The 14520-nt window shown below is 50.2% G+C and overlaps 1 protein-coding gene across 1 annotated transcript in view; it reads left to right on the forward strand.

The window, feature by feature from the left end:
* Positions 1–14520, forward strand: part of LOC105486583 (transmembrane protein 72) — a 27736-nt gene continuing 13216 nt past the window's right edge. The window contains exon 1 of the mRNA XM_011749477.3: positions 1–366. Coding sequence (XP_011747779.2) covers positions 63–366 — 304 coding nt within the window. The 5' untranslated portion in view covers positions 1–62. The remainder of the gene's footprint in view (positions 367–14520) is intronic.

Here is a 14520-nt window from a genome sequence, read left to right on the forward strand (position 1 = left end):
GGGCTGAGCGGCTCCAGCCCAGGCTGGGGTTGTGTGAGCAGCGGGAGCATTCTTCCAAGGTAATGATTAAGCTGAGTCCCCGGCAAGGGCATGGGCTGAGCCGGGAAGGTGAGCCCTATTCACACCTCGGCCAGGCTGCGGTGGCCAGGACTGGTTTGGGAAGGCAGGGCCCCGGTGTGCAGGGGCCCCGAGCCAGCAGCCACAGCCTCCTACCTGCACAAGGGTGTTCGGGAGCATCTCAGGGCCGGAGACTTTGCTGCCCGCCCTGCCGGGACTTTGTCCTCACCCCCAGCACCATGAAGCTCCAGGTGTTCTGGACTGGGCTGGAATACACCTGCCGGCTCCTGGGCATTACCACTGCTGCAGGTAAGACCCCGCCTCCTGGCTGCTGATCCTTGCACACTGGCACGGCAGATAGGGCTGCCTGAGGGGTGGGAGGTGGCCGAAAGACAGCAGGCACATCTGGCCACTTCTGTGCTTCAATTTTTTCCCAAGACCCCCAGAAACACTGCTCTGTAGAGCAGCAGCAGGTGCAGTGGGGTGAGCCTCAGGCCAGGGGCCAGAGGGCTGGGTGCTGGATCTTTGCTTGGCAACTCACCCTCCCTATGACCTTGGGAAGCCTCAAGATCCTCATCTGCAAAATGATTCCAGGGGTCTACCCCACCTACTCAGAGAGTTGTCATGAGATGGAGGTGGAGACAGAAGGTGAAAGGGCTGGGCCTCGCTGTGCAGCTACAAAAGGTCAGCTGAGCTCATCCTGCTTTACTCAAACCATAGCCCTACCTCATGGAGAGAGAATTCCCAGTCATGAGCAGCTCTGCTCAGTGGGGACAGCCTGAGCTAGGCTGGACATGGAGATCACAGGCTTCCCTCGGGCCCATGCTGGACCCTGTTAACAGAACACCCTGTAGGAACCCAGACTCCCGTCTGAGGTCTGGCTGCAGGAGTCAACTGTGGTCTTAGCAGCAGAGATGCTTCCCAGAGATGCTGGGCTCCCCTCCCTCACCCAGCAGAATCACAGGGCTGCTCAACTGGCCAGGAGGGCAGATTGTTAGAGCAGAGCCCACAGCCACCATCCTGAGCCCTGCCTGCTCACTTCCCCAGGGCAGGCCTGACCCTTAGCCCCATGCCCCCTACAGGGCCAGGATCTGTATTGGGGAAGTGAACGGGCAGCACTCTGAGCCCTTAACTCTGAGCCACATTGTCCCCTGGGGACAGAGAGGAGACACATCCCCTATCAAAGCCCTTCCCCACCACTGGGCAAAAGCTTACCCACGGGTCTTGCCAAATGGGGAAGTTCTCCTAGGTCAAAATCACGCAGTGCTGGTTCCTGCCCCAGCCCAGTCACTTGCCTGACCTTGGGGAGCCCCTGCCCCCTCGGCGGCTGCACTTTCTGATCTGTATGACGGAGATGCTGGACCTGCTGGCCACGTGTTCAGACAGGTTAAGGATGCAGGAACTGAGCATGGCTAAGTGGAACTGAAGATGAAACCCTCTCAGCAGAAGCCCCCATGACATACTCCAGAGCTCAATGGGAAGCTGGGTCATTTCAGGAGCACTGGGCTGGGTTCAGCCATGAGCTGACCAGTAGGCTCTTCCAGCATCTAGGCCGTGAGTTAGATCATGAAGGGCTGCTGGATGGTTTAACCCCACCCCTCCTGCTATAGGATGGAGCACCTGAGCTCAAATGCGAGTGGTGACCTTGCCCAAGGTCATGCTGCATGTCAGAGAGACAGCCAGCCCGGAACCCTGGTCCTTCAACTTTCACAAAGGCCAGAGCTCTGGCCAAAACCTTCCCTGCCTTGCAGAGTAGGAAGCCCTGCCCAGCAGGCAGCAGGAGGAGGTTCAGAATTGCTCTGCTGAGGCTCTGAGTGGAGGCGCTGATGGAGGAGCCAGATCCAGCCACTTTCAGAATCACGTTGTCATCTACACAGAAGGGAATGATGGCCAAGATCCCCAACAAGCAAACAAGCCATCCTGGGGAAAGGAAGGCCACCCTAAATAGGTTTCCATATCTGTTGATCTGAGTCCACCCTGCTCCCTCTAGACTTTGGTTTCAAAATCTGTAAAATGCCAAGAATCCCACAGTTTCCCTAGCCACACTTCACCCAGAGCTGAGGCCCACCTCCTGTCGAGAGGCTGTTCTAAGATGTATGTACCTATCCTTCTAATGGATTAGCTAGAGACAGTTTAACAGTCTGATTTATCTCAGTCAATGGAAGAGTCTGCGGCCCTTGACACTCCCATGTGCATGCGCGCGCGCACACGCACACACCCACACAGACACACACATACACACACACACACACACACACGTGCACGCGCGTATAGTGCTCGTCTTAACCACAGCCTTTATCTCCGTACAGGGGACTGCTGTTATGCTGAGAATGGGCCTCCCTCTTGGTTTTGATAGGAGATGCAGACTAAAAATAGGCCATGAGTTCCCTTCTAATGGCCAGGCTTTCAAATGATCTTGCTTGGGCTTTCTAGAGTGCTGGGAGTGAATGGGAAACTAGAGAGAGGGGTTTGGTGTTCTTGGGCAAATCTCGAGTTTCTTCCAGCATCACTGAACTCCTGGTCTATTTCCAGTACACAAGATTTGCAAATTCCTTATTCTCCTAAGCCTCTTTTTTGTTGAAATCCTCTGTTGAGAACTCCAGGCTTCATTTACAAGGGCACTGCTGCTAGACAGGAAATAAGACTGGAAATAGAGGGCCTCACTTCGCAGAAACCCTAGGGAGGTAGGGAGTGCGGATTTCTTAAAAGCTAGGAAGACATGTGACTCAAGGGTACTCACAGTGTCAGCTGCAGGGACCAGGCAGCTGCTAAGAGGCTACAACCTCTCATTAGCAGCCTCCTCCCTGGACCCCCTGCAGACAGGATCAGGGCTGTCAAAAGCACTGAGGGTACCTGGTGGGTGCTTCTGCCAGCATGTCAAGGCCCTATGACTGTGGATGAAGCCACAGCCTTCGGATGATGCCTCCTTAGGATTCCTCGAAGTCCCGCAGGCCATTCTTGCCCCACCTCAGTGTCCAGCCCCACATCATGAGGGGTCCTAGAGCACAGACGCATCATTGCCACCACCAAATGGGGATAAACAGGCCTCGGGTAGTAGCACCTGGGTGGAAGTGTTTCTAAAATTAGAAAATTCGTTCCCTCTGAAAATTCTTTCCATGTGGTTTCCAGGACATCACAGACCACTCTCGCATTGTTTACACCGGGCTCATTTGCATCACCTCCCTGGCTCGGGATGCGGGGGTGGGGGGCAGGCGCACGTGCGTCCATGTGCATGCATGCACCAGTGTGATGTCTAAGTGCCTCAGTTGCTGAGACGCGGCATCCACTGCTGCCCATGGAAGCAGACCCAGCTGGGAAATGGCACACAGGCTGTGAGCACTCCACATCCCCCTGTGCAGATGCCGGGGCTTCTGCCTGTCCATCCCTCAAAGCAAATTCTCCCTGCGTCCACTGCAGACAGGGTAAAGGTGTCCTGAGTGCAAGACTCAGGCCCCAAAGTAGGCTTAGCCCTGTGACAGGTTCTCAGTACAGACCAAATGGCAGGAAAGGGGGCCTGGGAAATGGGTTTAACTGAGTCTGGAGCACAGCGGTCCAGGGCGCTCCTCCTCTGTGAGATGAGAAAGGACCAATCCCACAGCATTGGTCCCGATTGCAGGCTAGGAAGGCAGGGTTGGCTTCCCTTAGAACTTCCCCATCCTCTTACCCTTTAACCTCAGGGGAATCGCAAATAACTCCCTCACCACTCCCCAGCTCCTGCCAAGGTGGCCAGGACGAGAATGAGAAGAGCCCCCTGTGTGGGGCAGAGGGTGCACCTCTCAGGCTGTCCAGGCTGGGCATGGAGGGAAAGGGAGGCATGTCCCCGGGCCCCGCCTCGTAGAGAAAGGCCTCCCTCCAGGCTGTGTCCTCACACACAGATGTGCATGGGCTTCCCCAAAACAGGCTTGCTCAGAAAATGTCTCTGCCCGCTTGAGCAAGGCCTCCCAATTTCCCTCAGAGCAAAGAGGCTCCAGCTTGGGGCCCCACTGCCCCATCTCCAGGGCTGAATTTCACTCTTCCAGCCTCTGCCCAGAGCAGGGATTGCTGAGAATGAACATGATTATTTGAGTGTGTATTCACATAATACTCAAAGCCCAAGCTTTGCACTACATATTTTAAATGCAGTATCTCATTGCATCCTCCTGTCCTTGGAAGCATCATCATGTTCATCCTCATACCCACTGTACAGGAAGGGAAACCGAGGCCTGATGAGGTGAAGAATCTTGCTCAGGGTCTCACACCAGGAAGTAAGAAGACAAAGTTCCACTTGATGATGGTCTGCTCCTGAGACCCCACTCCTAATTGCTATTTCCTCCACCTAAATCAGGATTTAAAAGCATGTCTCGTAGTATTTTGATGATCCCAAGATGCAGGATGAAAAACACACAGAGCAGAGCAAGAGAGGCCTGATCAGAACTGCCCGTCCTCTACCCTCATGCTCCTGCCCTTGGCCAGTTCTGATCAGGCAGGTGGGGTCATGGTGAGGACACATGTACACTGAAGCACATAGTCAAGGGTCACCAAACACTTCCTAAATCTCAAGACACCGATATTCATTGCACCTGTCCATTCTCTGTCCCAAGATGCTTTAACCAGCACCACCATGACCTTCTCTAGCCAAACCTGCTTCTGGACCCCATCTGGGGACAGAGAGATCTGCACACATTTCCAGAGGGAACTATCACGGTAGGGCTTGCCTTGATGGGTCCAGAGGTGCAGGGCTGACTGCATGCATTATGGTCATTGTCTCGCTCCAGCCCCACAAATGCCTGTGAGGCTGGAGTGCCGGGCTCAGTCCCATTTTACAAATGAAGAAACTGAAGCTCAGAACACTGAGGTAGCCTGGCAGAGCTCACATGGCCAGGAGACAGAGATCTGGTGTTGGAACTCCACTCTGCTCAAACACAGGACTGTGCTATGGCAGCTCCAAAGCAAAGGGCATAGCAGAGCCAGCAGGGACATGAGGGGGATGGAGGCAGAGCCATCCTGAGTGAACTCTGCTTGTCAGGCTGACATACTGTTTCTCACAAATTGAGTGCTTGGGAACAGCCTGGGATCACTGAGGGGTTTTGTTTTGTTCCAGGTTTTGACCCATTAACCTGTTTCTCTATATAATAGATGTGGCCACATTTTCAACTGCTCCCATACTTTCCACACAGTTAGAGCATTGGCTTATTAAAATAAATTAAGAGAAAAGAAGTGTTTAAAACCCAGCTGTTCTCATTATATTTTAAAGGATACAGCAAATGCATAGTTGACCTTAGCCCTGTTCAAAGCCTTCAGGAAAACAAATGCTTCTGAAGCGACCATCTTGGGCCCTCCATGCTAATTTCACCCCTCTTACATGTATATCCCCATGACCACTTCCTGCCGTTGAAGAAAGCGTCACGCACTCCAATGCCTCGCAGGTGATTTATCACCCAAGCGAGCCCACATTGCGTTTTCAGACCTTCCAAGTGAATATTGACTGTTTTCCTCTTCTGTTACAATTGGCTCCACGAGTAAATGGAATCTGCCTCCCTCTGTTCCCCCTACCTACCACCGACACGCAATAGGATTTGGTTCAAACATTTCTTTCTTCACAAGTGTGTGCCTGTGCCTTGCTTCTAGCTTTATAACAAGAAATCTGAAACTTCAATTAGGTTTCATTTACTCGGCAAACTGTTGCTGAGTCCTCAGTCATGCAGTGTAGACACTTGGATTAGGATGGCAAGACCTCGCCCTGTGGGAGCACATAGGCCAGACAGAGAAGCAAACTAGTAAATGCACATCCGAGCACCAAGCACCACAGCGTAGTGTTTGGGAGATGGGTCTGTGTCCTGGGACAACCACTGTATCTACCCTCTGGAGTTGTGAGGACTCAATGAAACAATGGCTAAAGTAGCAAGCTGCCTGGCACATAGATTCTCACTCAACATAGGCTAATTTTAGAGGAACGTGCAGGGCATGGAACTGCATAGCATGAGTTATCGGCTCCTTTTGTAAGATGGAAGAAGTAGGAAAGTCTGAGGAAAGGAGCAAAGCAGTATGTGACCCATGAGGCTGGAAGGAGGAAGGGGCTACACTGTAAAGGGCATTATGCTGGGAAACATTTCTCATCACATTCTGAGCTTGGGTTGTGAAGATCAGCCCATAAGAACTTGGCTATTTCTATACCACATATAGTAAGCCAACCAGAAGCCAAGATGGCAGCCCTGTTTTATTTTTCATGGGATGACAGCTCTTTCAAGATTGTCCTGGGTTCTATTCAGCCTTCTGAGGAGGGCTGTGAACAAAAAGAAATGTTGTCTGACATAAGTGGCTGACACTGTGGAGAAGGGGCTCAGGAAGCCCCCCAGGAGGCCAGGTAATGGTCAGATGAAGAAGCCTGGTGTGTGTGGAATGGACAGAGAACAAGGGGGACATGGACAATGCTTTCTGGAAACCTGTCATGTGGATGAATGAGCAGATGCATTCTACCTAAACACTGAGAAGGAATGGGAAGTGAATACCTCGGTTCTCCCTGACATTGAGACCTAGAAGAAATTTATCCTGTGGGCCCGTATAAGTTTGTTTTCATGCTGCTGATAAAGACACACCCAAGACTGAGCAATTTACGAAAGAAAAAGGTTTAATTGGACTTAGAGTTCCGTGTGACTGGGGAAGCCTCACAATCATGGTGGAAGGCCAGGAGGAGCAAGTCACGTCTTACATGGATGGTAGGAGGCAAAGAGAGAGAGCTTGTGCAGGGGAATTCCTCTTTTTAAAACCATCAACTCTCTTGAGACTTATTCACTATCATGAGAATAGCATGTGAAAAACTTGCCCCCATGATTCGATTACCTCCCACTGGTCCCTCCCACAACAGGTGGGAATTCAAAATGAGATTTGGGTGGGAACACAGCCAAATCATATCAGAGTCCTTACAAGGGAGATGCTATTCTACATGGGAGACTCTATCCTCAATACTGCCAATGAACCACGTGGGTCTGCAGAGTCCTTCCTCATCACCAAAGAGTGGGGTATCAGCCCAGATGGCCTCACAGGTGAACTCTACCAACACTTAAGGAATAAATAATATCTATTCCACACAAACTAAATTATAGATTAATATTCTTCATCAACATAGATGCAAAAATTCTAAGCAAAGTTTTAACAAATACAAATATATTGAAAGAATAATATATCATAACCAAGTGAAGTTCATCTCTGAAATACAAGCTTGTTTTAATATTTGAAAAATCAATCAATGCAACTTACCATGTGATATGGACTAAATGTTTGTGTCCCCCCCACCCCTAGCCAAATTCACATGTGGAAATCTTAACACCCAAGATGATTGTATTGGGAGGTGGGGCCTTCTCTGAATGGAAATAGTGCCCTTACAAAAGAGACCCGAGAGAGTTCCCTAGGCCCTTCTACCATACAATGTGCAGTAGTAGTGAGAAGACAGTTTTCTACAAGAAAGGGGTCCCTCAGACACCAAATCCGCCAGCACCTTGATCTTGCACATACCAGCCTCCAGAACTGTAGGAAATAAATTTCTGTTATCTATAAGTCACCCAGTATATAGGATTTGGTTATAGCAGCCGAAATGGACCAAGACATCATATTTAAAAACTAAAAAAGAAAAGCCATATTATCATTTACATAGACACAAAGTTTTAAATAAAATACAACTTTTTTTATGATTAAAATAAAACTATCCTCAGCAAACTAGTAACAGAAGGGAACTCCCTCAACCTTAAAAGGTCATTACAGAAAACATATATCTACTTAAATGTAAAAGGCCAGGTGCTTTCTCCTAAGATTAGGAACAAGGCAAGCGTGTTCACTCTACCACATCCAGCCAGCATTGTACTGGAGGTTCTAGCCAGTGCTAGAAACAGAAACAAAATGCATACAGGTTGTCGAGGAAAAAGAAAAAATGTATTCACAGATGACATTATCATCTATAGAAAATCTAATAGAATCTACCCCAAAAGCTACTTGAGCTAATGGAGGGAATAGCAACATTGCAGTAGACAAGCTCAATATATAATAATCAACTGTATTTCCATATATTAGCAACAAACAATTAGAAAATGAGATTTTTAAAAATACAATTTATAATAGCATCAAAAATCTGAAGTATTTAGGGATAAATCTGACAAAAGATGTAAAACAAACTACACCAGAAACTAGAAAACATTGCTGAGAGATAATAAAGAAAATCTAAATGAATGGAGATTTATCTTGTTGATGGGTCAGAAGGCTCAATATCGTTAAGACATCAGTTCTCCCCCAAATTGCTGTACAGTTTCAATACGAGCTCAATCTGAGGTCTCTTCCAACTGAATGTCCAGAAATATCTACCATGAAATCCTTCCCTTTTCCCACACTGTCTCCGAACCCTGGCTCATGTATGTCAGCTGAACTGATCTCCACACGCAGGTAAACCTCCCCACCATGCTTACCGTTTACTACAACTTCTGAGCTAAGAAGCCTGTGGCTACTACTTACTGTCCCAGTGAATTCACAGCAACCGGCTCCAGCAACTCCATCTTGGAAATGGTACAAATCTAGCTTTTCATCTCTACCCTGGCGGTGACCACCTCTCCTGCCCATTGTCATCAGCCTGGAGCATCTTTCCCTGAGATGTCCTTGGAGATCCTGAGTCCAGCAGGAGATGAGAATGAAGGGAAGCAATAAATATACATGGTGGGTTCTGAGGCTGCCCTCAGCAACGGTGAGTACAAAATTCTCATCCAATGCCCAGGGCATCCAGTGCAAGGTCACTGCCTGATACAAAAACCCAGTTAGTGTGGCCTCTGATGACTGTGAAACATCCCATGTTGCCACCAAGGGCATCACAATGAATGCAAGACATATGTCACAATTCAACCCATGGAGTCAGAACGGATAAGCAACAGTGGACCATGAGGTCAGCCCTATGGCAAGAGCAGCAGCAGCCTGAGGCCAGGAGAATATCCCCTCAGTCGGCAGCCCCACAGATGGCCCCAGCCTCAGGAACATGCTGGCCTGAGCCCCGTGGGAACCCTAGCAGGGTTATGGAGGGCTAACACAAGAGATGTGGAGATAGATGGGAGTTTGGGTCACTTATATCCCAATTGGGCTTTGAGAAGGGACCTCAAAGTAAATTAGTGAATAACAAACAACATTGGTGCACAGGGAAGAGCTTTTTGGATACACACAAAAAAACCACAAGTGTGTTAATGGAAGCAAAGGATGAGAATAAACCCTCTCCTTTCCCTGGAGAATACTGATGGGAACCGCCTGCCTCTTAAATAGCTTTCCTAGCCATCGTCTGCATTTGTGCAGCACTCTCATTTACTTAGACTGAGCAGCGGTGGGCACCATTTTGCATGTTTTTATTTTCCCCATGCAGACCAGAGAGTTAATCACTTTCCTGAGGATGCAGGACTCGGCTTTTCTGATGCAGACCCCGTATTCTTTCTGCTCCGGTGCAGCCCCCTCCTAGCTTTCATCCACCCATGCTGAGACCAGAGCTCTAGGATGATAAGGATATTCACACAGTGGCTGCCTTGCCCAGGGCTGCACCACAGGTTCTTGGCCCAGGATCTCTGATCTCTGCTAAGCCTGAACTACAATAAACAGCTCAGAAAAGCAACACAGAAGCAAGCCCTGGCCCCTGAGAGAAGAAAATTATTGTACCAAGGTTGGATCTGGCCCAGACAGGGGGGACAGAGACTGGAGGGAAGGAGCTAATGAAATGAGAGAGGCCAGGCTTGTCCATGAATGGCTCCATCAAGGTGCAATGCAAGGCACCTCCTGGGATCGTGCAGGGAGTGAGACAGAGGTGTGGGGTGAGCTGTGCTGGAGTGGGCATAAGGTATCTCTGTGGGGCTGGGGTGAGAGTAGCTGGGGAGCCTGAGGTGGGATAACAGGGAGGGATGGAAGGAGTCAAATGCCACTAATGGCCGTGTCAAGCAGTGCTGTTCAGTGCTTCCGTGCCCCTCCATCTGGGCAGGAAAGACAGCACAGCCAGATTGAAGCAAGTCTCAGGGTGATTCCTTCTTGCAGAGAATTTGGTGTCATGAGGCTCTGATTCTGGGGGTAGCAGGGCCTTTGTGCCATTGTTTGTCTCCATTGATTAGCTTCTGATTATTGATCTGCTAATCCGAAGATCAGCTCTTCAGTCCCTGGTCCCAGATCCGGGCAATGCCCCAGGGGTATCTTTTCCAGTGAATTGCTAATTCAGGCCAACCACTTCCACATTGGACTAGCATCCTGTGAAGGCAGAGTTTCCAAGACACAAGCCTCACTGCCCTGTGAGAAGGATGGAAGGCCAGAGCGCAGGCCAAATTCCACAAGGAGCTAGAAGCCCTCAGACCCTGGGCCACCCAAATTTCTGGATGCCAGGGCCAGGGCAGGATACCACTGTCAGGGCCAGGGAAGGGCCTACACTGCCCCTGAGGGAGGGAGTGCTGCCTTGGGCTTAGAGTGAGGGCCACATTAAATTACAATGAGGGCCTCCTTAATTTTACAATAAGTACCCCCTTTATTTTAAGAGGAGCACCTCCTTCATTTTAGAATACCTCCTTAATTTAATGGCAAATACCGTCTTAGTTTTAGGGAGAACACCTCCTTAATGAACGAGCACCTCTGTAATTTTAGGAGGCGTGACTCCTTAATTTTGAGCCCTGGTGTCTTTCTGGGCCCACCCTGGTCCTAGTTCTCTGGGTGCCATAATTTCTTTGTGTTTAACAGAGAGCCCCGCCTAAGTCTGGAAACCTGGCAGAAACCTAAGGTCCAATTCCACAAAACAAGGATTGGGCCACCCTCATCCGTGGGTTGAAGTGAGGCCTTTGAGAGGGCGGGGGCCCACCTATGCAGTCTCTGGGAACAGACGCTCAGGAGACCGGAGAGGAGCTCCTTCTTACCTGTGCCAATCCCATCCTTCATTCAAGCCCACACTGAATTTCAGGCCACATTTCATGTTCACCTCCTGCCAATTCTGGAGACTAGTCCCCTGGAAAAAAAACTTTTGGGGAACTCCAGGCCCTGAGTGAAAACATTTTAGAGTCCTATATTTGTGTCATGTGGAACTGTGATACCTTCCAAAATATTTTGTTCCCAGTACAGTCTAGTCAGCACACCAGGCTAGGGGCTTCCACAGCCAGGCCCAATGTGGCTGTCTGGGGTGAGTGTTGGATACAGTTCACAAAATTCCTACAGCAAGGAATCTCACTTCTTGCTTTCTTCACTTTTTCTACTGGGAATGTCTGCAAAATGCAACTGTGGGAGGGACCTGCTTTAGATGATACAGTGTTCTCCTCCACAGATCCTCTATGAAGTCTTAAGATATAAAACCCCCAATAGGATTCCATGACCCAGTGGAAGTCCCCAGACACCACCCCTATTCCTTGGAGTCTGAATCTCCAAGGCTGTGGGGCAGGTGCTGTAGGACCCAGAAATGCTTCCTCCTGAGGAGTCAGAATATAATGTTTACTCCTAAGAAGTCAGACCAGACACAGAGAGTTCCACGCCAAAAACCTCAGGTGGCTAGATGACAGAATAAACTGCTTTTCCAGTTACCTGTGTGTGGCTGCACAACAAGCCACTCTAAAACGTAGTGATGTAAGACTACAATCATTTGAGTATGCTCAAAACATTGTGGCTTGGGAATTCTGGCAGAACGCGGTGGAGGCGGCTCACCTCTGCTCCATGATGACTGGGGCCACAGGTGGAGTCCCAGGGTGGCTGGCATGGCTCACGTGGCTGAGGTGGCTCATCTGGTGCTTTGGTTCTGATTGTTGTCTGGGTCCATCACTTCCAGTCTGTGTCACATCTGCTGGTGCCAGAATGTCAAAGATAACTTCTTCCATCATTTGATCCACATCCCACAACCAGCTGGGGCTGTTGTGCCTCTCTCTTTCTCCCTTTCTCTCTCTCTCTCTCTTTCGCTTCCTTTCTCTATTTCTCTCTCTCGCTGTCATTTCTCCCTCTCTCTTTTTAGAAGTCTCTCTACAAGGCTGGCTTAGGCTTCCTCACAATGTCAGTCTCACTCCTCAGGGATTAGCAGGCGCGTCTTCACAGCAAAATCATTCTTAGCCAACTTTCCTGAGAGATGGCAGCCAGCACATCGCTGAGAAAACTGGGAGACTTTAGGGTTGGCAGTTGCCACTTGGGAGATGTGCAGATGAAACAAGACGTACGGAGAGGGCCTACTGTCTATATGGTGTGTGGTGGCACCTGGGTGAGAGGCAACAGGGCTGACATGCCCAGGAAGCTTCCAATCCCAGACACCTCCTGGCCAGCCCACACCTCTGCCCCCCACTGCCCGGATAAAGCCCAAACATTGACATGCAAGGGCAGGGCATGCCTTCTGCTTTATGCCTGGGAAACCTCCTTCTCTGGGTCCCCAGACAGAACAGACCCTCCACTCTCCTGAGCCGCTATGCCAAGCGCCCTGCTGTGCCACTGAACAAGAAAGCCACCTGCACCACACCATCAGGAGCCACAGCCAGAACACTGCTTCAAGCCCAAGTCAAGAAAGAAACTAGCAGATACCGTGTGCTGGGAGAGGAGGTGACCAGGAGCACCTGGAGCTTGTCTCTGTCTCTCAGCCACCACCAAATATCACCGAAGTCTCTCACCGTCTGCCCGGGGTCAGGGAGCTTTCTGAAATACCCGTCTAAACCTGAGTCCCTTCTGCTCACGCTGTAGAGCCCAATATTTAAGAACCCTGCAGTCGCCTTGATCCACATGCACTGCCCATTGCCCCCGACGGTGTCCCTGCTTCTGCTGTTAGGGGCTCCCACCCCCTGCAACGCCTGGCCCCTCCATCTGCACAGGTCCATTCCTGCGGCTTTTCTAGTCCACTCTGCCTTCATCTTTATTCATCTTCCTTGATAGTCCCATGGGCGGCCCCTCCTGTCTGGCCCCAGAGCTCCTAGGTGAGTCCCTCGTCCAGCCTGGGTCACTGCCCTCGCTAAATGCAGTTTTCTCAGTCCACATCACATCTCTCCCGCTGGACTAAGCCTATCCCAGCCGTGAGCCTGGTGCCTGGCCCAACCAGTAGCCACAGAAGACCAGGTGGGCCTAGGAGAAGTGGCCAGGAGCCGACCCCCAAGGAGAGTGCGCCTGTCGCTCCCAGCAGAGCGGCCTGAACATCAAGACCAGAGGCAAACAGAGCGGAGGACAGAGGAAGGACTCAGTGTGAGTCCATGTTGTCTCAACCTGGCATGCTCTGCATCCAGGAACACGCACCCCACAAGTGGGAGGATTGAGCAGAAAGCAGTGACCCCCTGGCCTGGATATCAAAGGTCTTTACAGCCTCCCACGAGCGCACCACTGATCCCCTTCCACCTTGCGTACATTGAGGAGCCATACTCCTGGCTCCCCACACTCTCCTCCTCCCGCCAACTGGCATCCCTCAGTCTCGACACGCAGAATCCAGCTGACTATGGTTGGGAGGGAGCTTGTGGGAGTGACCCCATGCTCCTTAGTACAAAGTGACTGACTGGATACTGGGAAAGCTGCCAGGGCCAAGTTGGGGGGAAGGAGTCGCCTCTTTGCGTTGATCACCTGACATCTATCAGGCACTAAGCCGTGCATTTCAGACTCCAATCCAAGCAATTTTCTCCAATCCAAGCAATTACTCTGAGTTATAACTTATTCTGCTGCTTCCACAGATGAGAAAACACAGCTTGGATGAATTACGTACTTATCACTTGTGTGTAATAACACACAGAACTGGAATTTCCATCCAGCTCTCATTTCTCTGTTGCCATTTTTTGATATTTTTTTAATGCAAACCAGCACTGTTTCTACAGTGTTCCTCAAATGCCCCTCTGACCGCTGACCCCTTGTTTGTCTAAAGAGTACAAAACAAAAGCATCAAAATAGCTCTCCACATGCTAAATGGGTGCAGATCAGGGAAGAAGCTGAGTTCCCAAGACCCTTTCCTGCCATCTGCTGGTCGTCTGCCACTAGCCCCTGCAAATTGGCCAACATGACATGCCACGTGAGTGGATCCCACACCTGCCCTACAGAGTGCGCAAAGCAGACATCAGCGCTGAGTCGAACACCCCTTCCCGGGCCCAGGGCACCAAGCACTTCTTCCCCATCCAGTGATTCACTGAGCACCCGTGACATGCTTGGTATCAGTTAGCTCATGACCACTGTGTGCAGGAGGTATGATGAGAAACAGACTCAGAGAGATTGGGTGACTGTGCTATGAACTGGAAAATGAGAGACCGAAACTCAGGATCTGACCTGGGCCTCCATCCGTAGTTGGTTGGTTGGTTTGACTTACATTCTGTGTGCCTCAGTTTCCTCTATGTAAAGTGGGGATAACAAGAGTACCTTCTCATAGGACTGCTGCAATGATTCAAAAAGCAAATGAATACTGGGTGCTGAGAACAGGACATGGTGAAAACCATATAAGTGGCCATTTGCCTGCACGACACACGTATACTCACATATTCACACATGCACATTCACATGCATACACTCACATAC

The sequence above is a fragment of the Macaca nemestrina genome, chromosome 9 (genome assembly GCF_043159975.1).
Source record: "Macaca nemestrina isolate mMacNem1 chromosome 9, mMacNem.hap1, whole genome shotgun sequence".
NCBI classification, from domain to species: domain Eukaryota; kingdom Metazoa; phylum Chordata; class Mammalia; order Primates; family Cercopithecidae; genus Macaca; species Macaca nemestrina.